This window comes from Talpa occidentalis, unplaced genomic scaffold (assembly GCF_014898055.3).
Source record: "Talpa occidentalis isolate TD23 unplaced genomic scaffold, MPIMG_talOcc4v2.1 talOcc4.10, whole genome shotgun sequence".
Classification (NCBI taxonomy): domain Eukaryota; kingdom Metazoa; phylum Chordata; class Mammalia; order Eulipotyphla; family Talpidae; genus Talpa; species Talpa occidentalis.
In genome coordinates, this window is record NW_023600993.1 from 32,105,763 (window position 1) to 32,119,358 (window position 13,596).

At 48.0% G+C, this 13,596-nt stretch overlaps 1 protein-coding gene across 1 annotated transcript in view; it reads left to right on the forward strand.

Moving 5' to 3' along the window:
* LARS2 (leucyl-tRNA synthetase 2, mitochondrial) overlaps positions 1-13,596 on the forward strand; it is a 142,185-nt gene that overhangs the window by 109,418 nt on the left and 19,171 nt on the right. Inside the window, exons 15-19 of the mRNA XM_037527664.2 lie at positions 4,471-4,571; positions 7,694-7,876; positions 9,327-9,496; positions 11,090-11,167; positions 11,931-12,042. Coding sequence (XP_037383561.1) covers positions 4,471-4,571; positions 7,694-7,876; positions 9,327-9,496; positions 11,090-11,167; positions 11,931-12,042 — 644 coding nt within the window. The remainder of the gene's footprint in view (positions 1-4,470; positions 4,572-7,693; positions 7,877-9,326; positions 9,497-11,089; positions 11,168-11,930; positions 12,043-13,596) is intronic.

Here is a 13,596-nt window from a genome sequence, read left to right on the forward strand (position 1 = left end):
TGCTCTTAGTGTGGGGGTGGGGGGAGAGGAGGAGAAGGATTTCAAATGATAGTTTCCCAATAAAACTTCGTAAGTTACTTATCTCTTAATGGGCAAAATGTCCAACCAAACAGACTTGGCCCAAAGCAGGCCCATTGAGGCCGAAAGCTTGACACAAATCTAAGGTACCTTCTGGCAGGAAACCACACAAAGTGGGTGAGGAAGGTCCTAGAGAGCTGGAACAGAAAAGACTTAAAATTTAAAGCATCACACATCAAGATAACAGCTGCCGTGGTCTCTGCCAAGGACCAGGAGCAGCCTCCCCAGGTGCCTCTCACCCACTTGTCTCTTCCAAGTGTCTCCACATGTCTCTTCTCCCCATGGCCCTCTCCCCTCCTTCATTTATATATCCACCTCCATTTACATATCCACCTTGCTCCTTCCCCACTCAGGAAGTCCAGCTTATGGCCCACTGGGACTTGAAATCCAAGGTGCCTGCATATGAGTGAGGCTGAAGAAAATGGCAGCCACTCATGCTCTTCCCACTTGCACAGAGTGTAACAATTTGTGGGTGTGCGGTAGGTAGCCGCTTTGTCCCAGCTTCAGCAGTAGGGTGGAAGCTATGCAGGGCCACTGCAGTGGGCACTATGTCCCGACTCCCCTGAATTGAAGCTTTTTCTCTCCCTTTGTGAGAGACAGCTGTCGTCAGGGGGCGCTTGTCAATTCTCATCACTCTTTAATACAACTCAATACCCCCAATTGAGATTCTCTCTGCAGTTTGCAATCACCAAAGAGTGGTGGAGCTAGAAGCTGCTGTTCTGTGCTAGGAAGGCTTGCTGACCGTGGAGAGCTCAGCGGGCCTGGTCCAGGAGCTTTTTCCTGTTTCTCTGATCACACCAGAAGTGGAACTATTGACAGAAGGGAAAGAAGAGAAGCTTTTCTTGGGTCTCACTATTTTAATGAGGCCTCCTTCCGTGCTACTGGCAGGCTAGGAAACAGAAATAGTGATATTTTAAGATGAATCATGGCTTAATACTTAGAAACTGGCTAATTATGGGAACATGATGGTCCTCAGCATGGGGCAAGGAAGAAGAGGAAGGTGAATTTTGTCCGAAAATCCAGGGCAGAGACAACTTTCGGAGGCCCATGCTTTCTGTCTTCTCTCCAGATCGCTGCAGTCACTGCCTGACCAGGTCAGAAGGGTGGGTGGTGAGCTGAGACTTCGTAAGTAAGCAAATGCTGTCTGCAGCAACTCGGTAGAGCTCTGATGAGTCCTGAGATTCTTTTCGCCATGTCTTGGTTGGCATATTCCTGTGTGAGATGATTTTTTTAAAATAAGGCACTAAAAATATAGCCTGTCAATCTGTTCTGAGATTTCTTGTTTATAGGAATAATTAGCAACCCTCCTCACCCTGCCCTCCCTCTGAGTTTCTCCCTTCCTTCCCCTTTCTCCTTCCCTCCTTCCTTTTATTCTTGGCGGTGCAAAGACGTGACCAACAAGCATTAATTGTGATTTCTGAATGAAGCAGTCTGGTTATCAGGATTCCTCTCTCCCCCTCACTCTGACCACACAGATTATGCTGCAGTGTGAGCTAATGGCACCCACCTGTAGGGGTGGCGGTGAAGGAGGAAGCTGACCCAGAGAAAAGAGCACACATTTGTATTCATGAAAATGGAACCATCTAGAGTCTTCCTCCAGGCAGAAGCCCTGCCTAATGCCCCCACCTCGGATGGTGTCAGATTCCGAAGGAGTCTGCTGGTGGTTTAGATTATAGGTGTTTTACTTACACATAATACCCCTTGTTTGCATAGTCACCAATGAATGGATAACTTGGTTGTTTATAAAGGTTTGTTATAAAGTGCCATTTGTTGAGTGAGTGATGATTGAGTGACATGGGTCATGAATCTGAATAATGAACTTGGCAATGTGGTGTGATTGCGGCTGCCGCAGGACTGGGCTGCAAGTCCAGTGGGCCGTTGATGTCCCTTGTCCCCAATTCCCACGCACCTCGTACCTCCCTATCCCCCTTAGTGCCTCTTCCTGTGTTGTTGATGGTTATTTACCGGCGAGTCTTGAGCCGTCCATTTTACTGTGCGCTCTCAGATTAATTGCAGAGTGCTCTCTATCCACTTGCTGCTCTAATACTTGTTGAATCTGTGCTGAATAGCAAAGCAAGTGTGACTCCTTATTCAGAGCTAAACTACACATGAAGGAGTGTGTCAGGCGCCAGGCACAAGAATGAGACTGGATTTCTTAAGTCCTGTCATGTGGCACTGTTGTCCTGTGGCTTCCTGGGGAGCCCTGGAAGAGTGGGGGAGACGGGGGGGGGGGGGGGATTGGTGGGGACAGTGGCGGGGGTGACTTCCCAGGGCCTGAAATTCCTTGTAAGTGCTCTTGGGGGACACTCTCGCTCCAGCTCTCCTCCCTGTGAACCTGAAGTAGACAGAGCTTGAATCTTTCTGTGCCTCTCCCTGCAACACGGCTGTGGCCCAGTGCCTGCACCCAGTGTCTGCCCTTCATTCACGGCTTTCCTCCTCAACCCTTGTCCCCTCTGCTTTGTCCCAGCCTCTGCTGCTGGCAGGTTTATTTCTTCATTCATGGAAACAGATTTCATTCAGTGCAAACCAGTTACTTGCTGAGTGTCCGCGATGCACCAGGCACTAGGAGGGGCCTGCAAGGGTTTTCCTCCTACCCCTTCCTCACAGGAGGGAAACAGACAGGGAAGCAACTCCCCTGACACAATAAAATTTAGTATCTGCCAAATGCAGCTACAGGCACTACACTGGACAACAAGGAAAAAGCAACTAATTCTGACCAGGAAGGCTCCTGACCCCTTCCCAGCAGAGGTGGACTTTGAGTGGAGCCTGGAAGGCAGAGTAGAGTTTTGACAGATGGGAGATTTTGATAGTGCTTCAGGGAAGCACTTGAGTGAAGACGTGGAAACACAGATGTGCAACTTGGGGGAAGGGCAGAGGACGTGAATAGGGTGGGTGCGCCTTCAGGCCAGCCTGAGGAATTTGGCCTTGATTTAGAAACAGTTGGTCTTCTATATGACTAGACTCTTCTTCCTTCACAGCTCTGAGAATGTGTTTATGTTATGAAAAATTACCACATTTACCTAAGTTAATGCACTTTTCAATATGTGTGTTGTGTTTCACTTAACAGTTTACTTTAAAAAGAAAAGAAAAGCGTTTTAAAAGATAAGGCCAGAGGACCACAGTTGAATTTAGGGTCATGTTCACACAGGTTGCAATTCTTCCCATTCCCGGAAGGTGGCAGCATTGTGCCACTTGATAAAGGGTAGGAACCAGCACAGGATTCCGTTTCTTCCCCAACCCCTTCTTGCTGATTTTAGTCGCCCTTCTCTTCTTAATCTTTGGAATCCAGATTTTTCCTTCCCTCCTGCCATCCTAAAGATATTTTTTAAGGATTTATCCATGATGAACTTAGGCTCAAAAATGTGCACCCCAATCATGCACAGATGGGCCACATCAGAGCACACGCTCGGTGAACACACCCTTTGCTGGTGGGAGTTTGCATTTGCTAGCTCAGCTTGCATTGTGCTTCTAACTGGATTTGTAGGTAGTCTCTTCCCTCCCCTGCCCACTAAAAAGTAGCCTTAAAATCTTCTTTTGCTTTAGAGCTGTTGTAATATTGTTTAGGTAATGAGCTTAGAATCCAGGTACAGTGCAGGGCAAAGGTAACTTCAGGAGCCAAGCAGCAGCAAACACCAGTGAGCTCTGTCCAGGCCCCAATCCTCGCATCCAGCTGTCTGCTCATTAGCTTTGTTAATCCATTCATTCACCCATGTTTGGGACACCCTGAAGAGCCTGTTCTCTGCTGAGCTCAGTGCTAAGCACGGGGATAGAACGAGGGTAAGGTTGCAGGGCAGGGCCAATGGAGTGGATCCACACTGCAATCACAAGGCAGCCTGGTCACCACAGAACAGCGTTTTCAGGATGCTGTGGGGCACAAGGGCGGGGGGCAGGGGCTGTGTGCAGTGGGCAGGGATGGCCACCCAGAGGAGGGAATGGTGAGCTTAGTGGTGAATGATGAGTCCAGGTTTCCCCAGGACCTCAGGCTGAGGTGGGCGTGCCTGTCAGCAGGCACCTAGGGAGCACAGCACCTTCCAGAAATGCCCCATGTGACCAGTGTATGTAAATGTTGGAGAAGCCACCAGGCAGGTAGAGAGGGGATGTGGGAGAGAAATCACATGCTTGGTCTGTTGGGTACAGTTCTCTGAGCTTCCTGAGGAAAATGCAGACCTGCCTCAGACCTGTGTGGGCTGTGGGCCTGAGCTTCCTCATGGTGTCTGTGCCAGTATACCTGAAAAACAGGGAACACAGACTCCCCCTTCCAGGTCCTTCTATGTTATGATTCAGTATAGGCTCACTTGGCTTTTAAATCACTTTCATTCCTTTCTATGTAAAAAGTCATATTTTGAGGGAATCTGATGGGGTATTAACTGTGTTTTCTTTATCTTTTCTCAGAGAGCCTTTTCACAAGCTGCTGGCCCAAGGCCTTATCAAGGGGCAGACATTCCGCCTACCCTCTGGGCAGTATCTGCAGAGAGAGGAAGTCGATCTCACAGGTGAGGATGGCCTATCTGGTCCCACAGGCCTGGGCTCCAGCCGGGCAGCAGGCAGCCTCCACAAGGCCTGGGTGGGTGGAGGGAGAATCCAGAAGAAGGGACCCGTGGTCTCAGAGCTTAAGCTTGCTCAGCCCTCTGCAGCGGGGGCTGGGGCTGGCTGGCTGCTCTCTGCCCATTCACATCCAGCGTCAATACCAGTTAGCTTCCGGCAGGGTTTTCACCTGTGTGTGACAGAGGGTTCTCCTGCCCGAGTCGACGTTTAATAGCCCATCTCAGGGACAGAGCGCCCATGCCTGAGAGACATCTCCCAAGATTGGGGTACCCCCAGCATTTCTTCCCTTGTAGCTCATGTCAGGCCTTGTGCCCAGAGCACCCAGAGCAGCCCAGGCAGCACTCCCCTGGAGGTATTTCCTTCAGCCCCGGACTTCCCTCTGCTCCCAGCTCCTGCAAGCCTTTCCCCTCTACTCCGTGTTGCCACTCTTCCTCGGAGAGACTTCCTCCTATAGGATCTCTAGGTGGTAGGATGAGGGTAGCATGTGCACCCAGCATTGCAAATGAAACAAGGGGCATGTCAGAAAATGGGGAGAGGGTGTGCATAGAGGCAACTATGAGGAACCCCCAGCACGCTGGCCATTGCACTTAGAAAAACCAGTAGCTAATAAATGGGGTTGGGTAAATCCAATAACCTTTTAAATGGGTGGCCTCCCAAGAGAGATGCTTGGGTGGAATCTGCCGATGGAATGGCCTGATGAAAGCAGTGGTAGAGCAGGGCTTGGAGCAGACATTGGGACCTATAGGAGAAAAACCCTTTGGAGAAGCAGAAATTGGCAGTGCTTCTCCACTACAGGCCAGGGCTAAAGGAGCCACGTCCAGGGGTGCATGCATTTCAGCTGTTAGCAAAGTGCTTGCTGAGTTCTGGAAGGGCTGCCGTGGACAGCGGTGTGGTTTGGGTACTCCACGTGGGCACCCAGCCCTGGGGGGTGGGCAGGGCCTGAAATTCAGCCCCTTGACTAGGGCCCCATCTGCCAAAAAAGGGCACTGGTTTTTTTACCTCTCACTTCTGCTCCAAAAGACGCTTCTTTCCCCGTCTGCACAACAGCCCTGTAAAGACGAGCCGCAGCCCAGAGGGGATGAGCAGGGTAGAGGGGCAAGTGGTTCCTTGAGCTTTGTCACAGGGAGCAAGGATGAAACATCTTCTAGAACTGCAATCTCCCTGCTCTGATGTCATGGGCCAGGGCTGTGAACATCTTTCCCCTCCCACCCAGACTTGCCCCAGGGCGAGAACACCTGCATTAGTCTTGCATCGGCTTCATGGCTGGCCCCTTTTGAAGTGTGGAGTGGCTGTTCGGTACATAGAGCAGACCCTAGGGAGTTTGGTTGCTGTGGAGCAAGGAGTCATTTGACTAGAAGGAACAGAAATTTACCCTATAGCGGGCTTAGCACAGGGACAGGGCTGTCACCACACGCAGTCGCAGGGAATGCAGCTGGGCCTTGCACGCCTCACATGCCAAAAGCCACCAGCCACTCCTTTCTCCTCTCTCTTTCTCAAGCCTTGAGTTCCTCTTCTCGCTTCTCTCTGTTCTCCTTCCAGGCTTCCTTCTGCCCTCCCCTAATTTCAGTCTACTGAGTAACCTTGGATAAGCAGCCATAGTGCCAAGTCTTGCCCCATCTCCTTGGGACCTTAACGTTTCAGTACCTAACAGCTTCCAACCAATTTCTGTCTCTTGGTAGCAGTTCCTGAGAAAAAGGCTTAGCCTGCTCTGATGTGCTTCCTGGTCCCAGCCTCTGGGCCTTGGCAGCAAGTGCACCTCGTCCAATGGTGGCCATTTAGGCCGCCTCCTGTTCCAGGGGTGTGAGGGTGGGGTGATGTTTCCAAAGAAAGGTGTGGTGGGCTGGCCCCACAAAGGAACACCCCATCTTTTGTGAGCCCCGTAAGTAACTCCTTGTGGCCGACACTGCAAGATCATGTTTTGGTGACTATGACAAAGAGGGGGCGAGCAGGCCCCTAGGTGAAGTAAATCTCAGGGTGATTCCTCCTCTGAGCCCCTGACTGGTCAGCGGCCAGCTTCCATTGGAGACCCAGAATCCACAAAGAAAATAACAACGTGTGGGCCCCCCCGGTGGCCCAGAGGTTGAGCGCTGGGTTGCAAGCTGCCCGCAGCCTCTGCAGCGCCGGTTAGATCCCCAGCTGCTCCAGGCCACCGGAGGAGGGTCCCACATGGCGCGCAGACCTCTCCTGCCGCCCACTGCTCCCCTCAGCAGTGTACTTCGGTCCTTCTGCCTGTTCTGCTCCCTGCTCTGGCTCTGGTGAATTCTCTCACCCTCCCGCGCTTCTGACTGTACCCAGTGCTTGTATAAATAAATAAATAAATCTTAAAAAAAAGAAAATAGCAACATGTACAAGGCTTTCTTATCCTCTTCTTACTCCCCTTTTAGTATACAAATAATTTGTTTTTATGAAAAGGGAAATTTCTTTGTCTTATTTTGTCATTGAGGCAGAACTAGTGCAGCTCATTATAGCTGTACTATATACTCAAAAGAGGAAGATTTGTGGTGGGAGGTAGGCTTCGTTTATTTATAAACAAATACATTTTTTATTATGTAACATAGGGAAGAAAAAGGCACACTAAGTAATTAGTGGGAGTCTTTAAATTAGTGGACAGCCTTTAAATGTTGAATTGCTCACCCAGTACAGCCTTACTGCGTTTTATTGTACTACACTTTATGGTGCTTCATAGATATTGCTGAGGTTTTTTTGTTTTACAAATTGAAGGTTTTTGGCAAAAAAAGATTATGACCCACTGAAGGTTCAAATAATGGTTAGCATTTTTTAACAATGAAGTATTTTTTAATTAAGATATAGACATTGTTTTTTCAAGACATACTGCTGTGGCACACCTAATAGATGACAGTGTAGGGTAAACACAGCTTTTATATGCACTGGGAGACCAAAGAAGTTTTGGGTCTCGCTTCATTGTGATATTCGCTTTAGTACAGTGGTCTGGAATATCTCCAAGATGGGACTGTGTTTGCTTATTGAATATATTTTTATAGGACCAAATCAGAACCACATACACACAACCACACACATGCACAATACTGATGTGTTGTCTGCTGTCTAGGTTCTGTTCCTGTTCATGCAAAAACCAAAGAGAAGTTAGAGGTGACCTGGGAGAAGATGAGCAAGTCCAAACACAATGGCGTGGACCCCGAAGAAGTTGTGGAACAGTACGGCATCGACACCCTCCGGCTCTACATCCTTTTTGCTGCCCCTCCAGAGAAGGATATCTTGTGGGATGTGAAAAGTAAGTCACCTTCTTCCTCTTCCTGGCCTGCCTCCTTTGTGATTCGCCTGGAACAGGATTTGGGGGAGGAAAAGTCGTTGCTGAAACCGGTAGAGGAGAATTCTAGGAATCAGTTCCAAGAAGCAAGTGGCAGCTTGTCCAACTTCCTGTAGCCTGAGGCCAGTGTTCTCAGATGTAAGGGAGCCTCAGAATCCTGGGGGAACTTGTTGCAATTACAAATCTGAATCCCTGCTCCAGAGCAGGGCCCAGAAGCCTGCCTTTAATAAGCCCTCTAGTGTTCTGATGAGGTTCTATGAGGACCCTACTTTGAGAACTATTTCCTTGAAGAAAGATTGGCTGCCAAGCGACTCCTAGGCCCACTGTGACCTGCCCAGGCCAGTCCCCTCCTGATTTATCTTCATTACCAATCTAGAAAACCCCAGCAGGTCCTGTGGTCTCAACAGTCACCCACAACAGCCTCTATCTCTTCAGGGGTTACTTGTCTCTCCAAAGTTGTTTAGATCTAAAATGCTCTGAGGTAAAGTGATCTTGGGTATCTGGATCTTCTAGAAAAAACCATCCAACACACAGAAAAGACCTGCACTGGCCCTAATTTGGCTAGTCCTGTGACCCAAGGCCACAGGGTAAGCCATTCAACTTTTCCAGAAGATTCGATTAGCAACTCCATTGGATAAATGTGACTGAAATATATAATACATGTCTGGTGAGGACAGGGGTTAAACATCTCCTGCTGGATAGCACTTCAGCTTCGAGGTGCAACCCATTGGGCCTGCATGTTACCCATTCATGTGCCATTTACTGGGCCCAGCCCACTGTTGGTTTCTCGAACGTTTTGTCACAGCAAATTTTCTTACTCTGGGAGGCAGTGTACTGACGCCCCTCCCAGCCTGTCCTGGCCCAGTGACAGCTGGTGGGCAGCACTTGGAGTAACTGAGTACTGTAACTGAGCCTGCGTGGTCTGGGGCTCCAAGATAGGACAGAATCAGACCTGGTCTGGGTGCCAGAAGCCAGAAGCCACCCTAGGGAGTATGGTGAAGTGTGTCTTCAATTGACAGGTGCTCATCTTAGCTTAGTTATGGTGGCCCTAGCATCCATGGCTTCACTTTCTGAGGTTTCAGTTACTCGCAGACAATCTCATCTGAAAATACTACAGTACATAAGATATTTGAGAGAGATGATATGCATAGAACTTTCACTGCAGCCTATTGTTATAATGGTTCATTTTATCGTTAGTTGTTAGTTCATCTCTTGCTGTGCCTAATTTTTAAGTTAGGCTTTTCATAGGGACGGGTAGGGGAAAACAGTGTAGACAGAGTTTGGTACTATCTGTGGTTTCAGGCATCCGCAGGGTATCTTGGACTGTAACCCCTGCGGAGGAGAGGGTTGCTTCAGAGCCAAATCAGACATTCTCATGGGTGATCTCTTTCCCATTTTCTGCCACTAAACTTAGCTGACGCTCTCCCTGGGGTGCTGAGATGGCAGCAGCGTCTGTGGTCCTTAACAACCCGATTTATTGAGGCCAGGACTTCGGGGGAGATGCCCAGGCCTCAGCTGCTGAGTAACCAGGAGAAAGTGGAGGCCAGAAAGCTCCAGGAGTACAAGAACTCAGTCATCAATCAGGTCGGAAACTTCCAGGGGACACTGTCGACTCTGTAACTGAGCCCGCGTGGTCTGGGACCTGCCTTGGGGTGGGCCTCTGCGGGTTTTCTTCCCTTACTCTGAGGGCCCCCTTGCCGTGATGAGTTGTCTTAACATATTGGATATTTCACCACGGTGGAGCAACAGTACGGAGACGCTGGCAGGAAATGGCTCTCGCTGCTGACGGCTCACTCTTGTCCCTCCCAGATCTCAGGAAGCTACCCGCTTTCCGTGTTTCGTTCTGAGCACGTCCAGGCAGAGAACCAAATTCAGCATCATGCTGATGCTATACTACATGTGTTATGTGAACAGAGACAGAGTTTTAGAGGTGAAAGAAGCTTGGAAAGGTTCTCTTCTTTTACCTCATTTTACAGATGGGGACAGAGATAAGGTCAGAGAGGATAAATGCCTTTTGGGAAGTCACACAGCTAGTGAGGACCTGGGCAGATTAGAATCCAGGTTGTTAGATTAGAATCCAGATGTTCAACATGGCGGGGACTTTCCCATTCAGTGACAGTATATAAATGTCTAAATCATCTTAAAAGATTCTTCTTTAACAATAAAGTCCTTCAAATTTTTTATCTGGAAGTCTGTGAGAAGCCATGACATTCACTCTCTTTAAGAACTGTGTGGGAAAAAAAGCCGTCTGTCTTTGAAAGAAGACATTTAGGGAATCTGGAGCCTTTTTTTTTTAATGAATGCCAGATAGCCAAGTGCTCCTTAGGAGGATTTTTTTTTTTAAGATGTGCTGAATCAAACTTATAAAGTCAGCCAAGGTCACCGATTGGACTCTGATAACCGGCGGCTTTGAAGGAAGAGGGTTGTTCCTCCCTGTTTATATAAGCTGAAAGGGTCCTGGGCCCAGCCTGGTCTCATTTGCAACACTTCTTCAGTTTTATTTCCATCTAATGTCGATGAACTGCTTCCTAAATTGAATGTACTGACCCGAGTGATGCCTGAATGATCATTTTCATGCCACATATTTCCTCTCTGGGTTTGGCAAATTCTTCTCTTCTGTCAGATAATAGAATTGGGTTATTGCAACAAGTTGGAAACTCTTGACATCTAAAGATGTGTTCTTTTTCTATATTCTTACCCATGTTCAAAATCAAAAAGCACACGAGTAAGAAAGAAGCTGACAACTCCTATTGGTGTTTTTATGTTGACTCCATATTTGAAAATGTAAAACTAACCTCATCCCACATACTAATAACATTCATTGTGAATTCAAATCATATACCAAGGAGAAGTCACATCCTGTACTCCCTATCCTAATGTTCTGATGTTTGCTCATCAGTGAGTCCTGCCTCCTATTCAGGTAATTAGCAGTGTCTTCTTAAGCACCCATTATGAGAACCAATAGTATCCTAGATAGGGCGGAAGGAGAACTGCCTTGAATGGTGGAGAAGCGTTGCCCTCTTTGTGCTGCTGAAATATTATGGTTATTTGAACTAGTGAATATATTTAAAGTATCTTTGATCATATTCAATTTTACGTGTTTCTGATAATTCAGTATTTTTGTGGAAATCTTAAAGGAATTTTGAAACTGGTGAGTAATTCATCTTTTACCAATAGGTGACTACCCATTTCACAGAGGATTTCTCATTGAATTCTGTGATTTCTCAGCTGATGGGACTCAGCAGTGCCCTCTTGGTAAGTGGCCTGTCTGTCCTAATGGGGGTGTGTGTGCAGGCTGGACCAGGGGACCCCAGTCATGTGGTCTGCAGGGCCCCAGGTCAGGGACAGGGAGCAGAGGCTCTTTTATCTTAAAGAAGCATTTATTTCACAAGTCACAACTTATTTTATAGCTGGGAGGGTCAATTAAAAAAAAAAAAGGGCCTCCCCTGGTGGCGCAGGTGGTCAGGCAGTTGAGCACCGTGCTGTGAAGCTGTCTGCAGCCTCTGCAGTGCGGGTTCGATCCCTGCTGGCCGGCAAGGGTCCCACATGGCGCGGCAGACCTCTCCTGTCTCGCCCGCTGCTCCCCTCAGCAGTGTATTTCGTCAGTCTGCCTGTTCTGTTCCCCACTCTGTCTCTGGTGAATCCTCTCACCCTCCCGTGCCTCTGGCCTGTACCCCAGTTCTTGTATAAATAAATAAATAAATCTTTTTTTAAAAATACTTAAAAACAAACAAACAAACAAACAAACCTCTGATTTAAGACCAACCTGGATTCTACCCCAGGCTGCCTCCAAGGTAGGACAGTTGTGAGAACCCACTGAGTTAGCATCAGCGTGAGGGTGTGCTACATGCTCCGTTAATATACTTGTTGCATGGCTGCAGCTGTTCTAATACTAAGATTAGATGGAAAATGAGCTTTGTCCAGAGGCTTTCTTTCTACTGCTGTATCCCTGAACTTCTGATGCCTTAATGGCCTTTCTTATCCTTACCTGATATTGGTGTTCTTTTCTCTTCTTCAGCAAGCTTCTCAGAGAGTAGTTCTCCACAGCCCCGAGTTTGAGGATGCCCTGTGTGCCCTGATGGTAATGGCAGCACCGATGGCCCCTCACATAACCTCGGAGCTCTGGGCAGGTAGGTGGGGAGGCCTTGTGTGACCAGAGACCACTAACTAACTTGTGTCCTCAGACCCCTTGTGAAGCATTTGGGTCCTTATTTACTGGGCGTCCAGCGTTTGGCATCTACCTCTCTGTCTCTTACTCTGAATGGCAGTATTTTTCTTCGATGTGGTCACCCCTGCCAAAGGGAAAGACATTTCCCTGCTTTGAGCAGTGTGCCCCAACCAATGTGAATCTTGCTCTCACCACAGAACATTCTTTCTCATAACTCAACCTCCTGGTATCCACACATCATCACCCCTTTTATCTTCTTGAGATGGAAATTCACGTTTAGTCCCACTTGACAGGTGGAGAAGAGGGCACCTGGAATTAAAATGAAGATCTGAAGTCACCCGTTTAGACTGTTTAGACTTCTAATAACCAAAAGGTTATTCCTAAAGTAGCCATTGGAGCAGATCTGACAGCCTGAGGCCCGTGTGGGTTAAATGGATGCCTCCACCCGCTTGGAGCTCTGGGGAGTGACTGGAGAATCTGTGTTTATAACCAGCTTCTGGATGATCTACAGATGCACAAGCACTTGAGGGCCTGTGGCAACTGCAAGACCTGGCTGTCAGATGAAAGCCTAGGGCAAGACTGCTCAGTGCTTTCCCTCTAGGTCAGCCTCTTACGAATGTTCTACAGGGCCCATTAGTAATTCCAAAAAGCACCCCTGGAAATATCTACATTGTCTTCTTTTAAGAAATCATTTGAACTTTATTTACATTAGACTATCTTCTCTGTTCATTTTTTTTTCCTTTTCCTCTTTCTCATCTCTATTTTGTATTTCAGTATGGAGCTACTTGTTAGAAGAAAAAATAGAGTTCATTTGTCATTAAATCCTTTTGCTCAAGTTATTCTCAGTCCACTTCATAAAGCTAGTGTAGTATGGGCAAGTCAAGTGTGTTTCAATGTGTCGATGCTGAGTTCTAGATCCCAGCAGGTACAGGCCAGTTGCTTTCCTGTGTCTTTAGCAGTGGCCCTGATGTAGAAATGGAAATTAAGTGAGAAGGTGCTATGCCGGAGGACTTGTCCTGGCTGTGCTGGCCTAGTCCTCCAAACCTTGGCTTCACATCGTTCCTGTAATAACTTCTGTGAACGTTTTAGACCCGCTTGCAGGAGATGTGCATCCAGGCACGCTGCATTTACATAATGCATTTATCTGGCAGCAAGCCTCACAGCAGCCCTTCCCCAACACCTTGCCCGAAGGCCAAGAAATGTCGTAGGGAGAGCATCATTGGGTCACGACATGAGTGCTCTTAGCCATTGACTCTACACATAGAGTCACTGAGCAGAAGCTTATCATCACAGTCTTTCAAAGACTACTATGAGATGAAAAGACAAGCAACTGCAAGAAGGAAGTGGGGAGACATTTATTTGTGCTGCCAAGTGAGTCGGCTCATAATGAGGAGAAAGCCCTCGCTGGGTGTGTGATCCTTTGATGAATTCTTTGAGCCCTCTGAGAGCTGACCTACATCTTTTGCCTCTCTTGGCCCCACAGGCCTCGCACAGTGCTGGCACTCAGCAGAGGCTA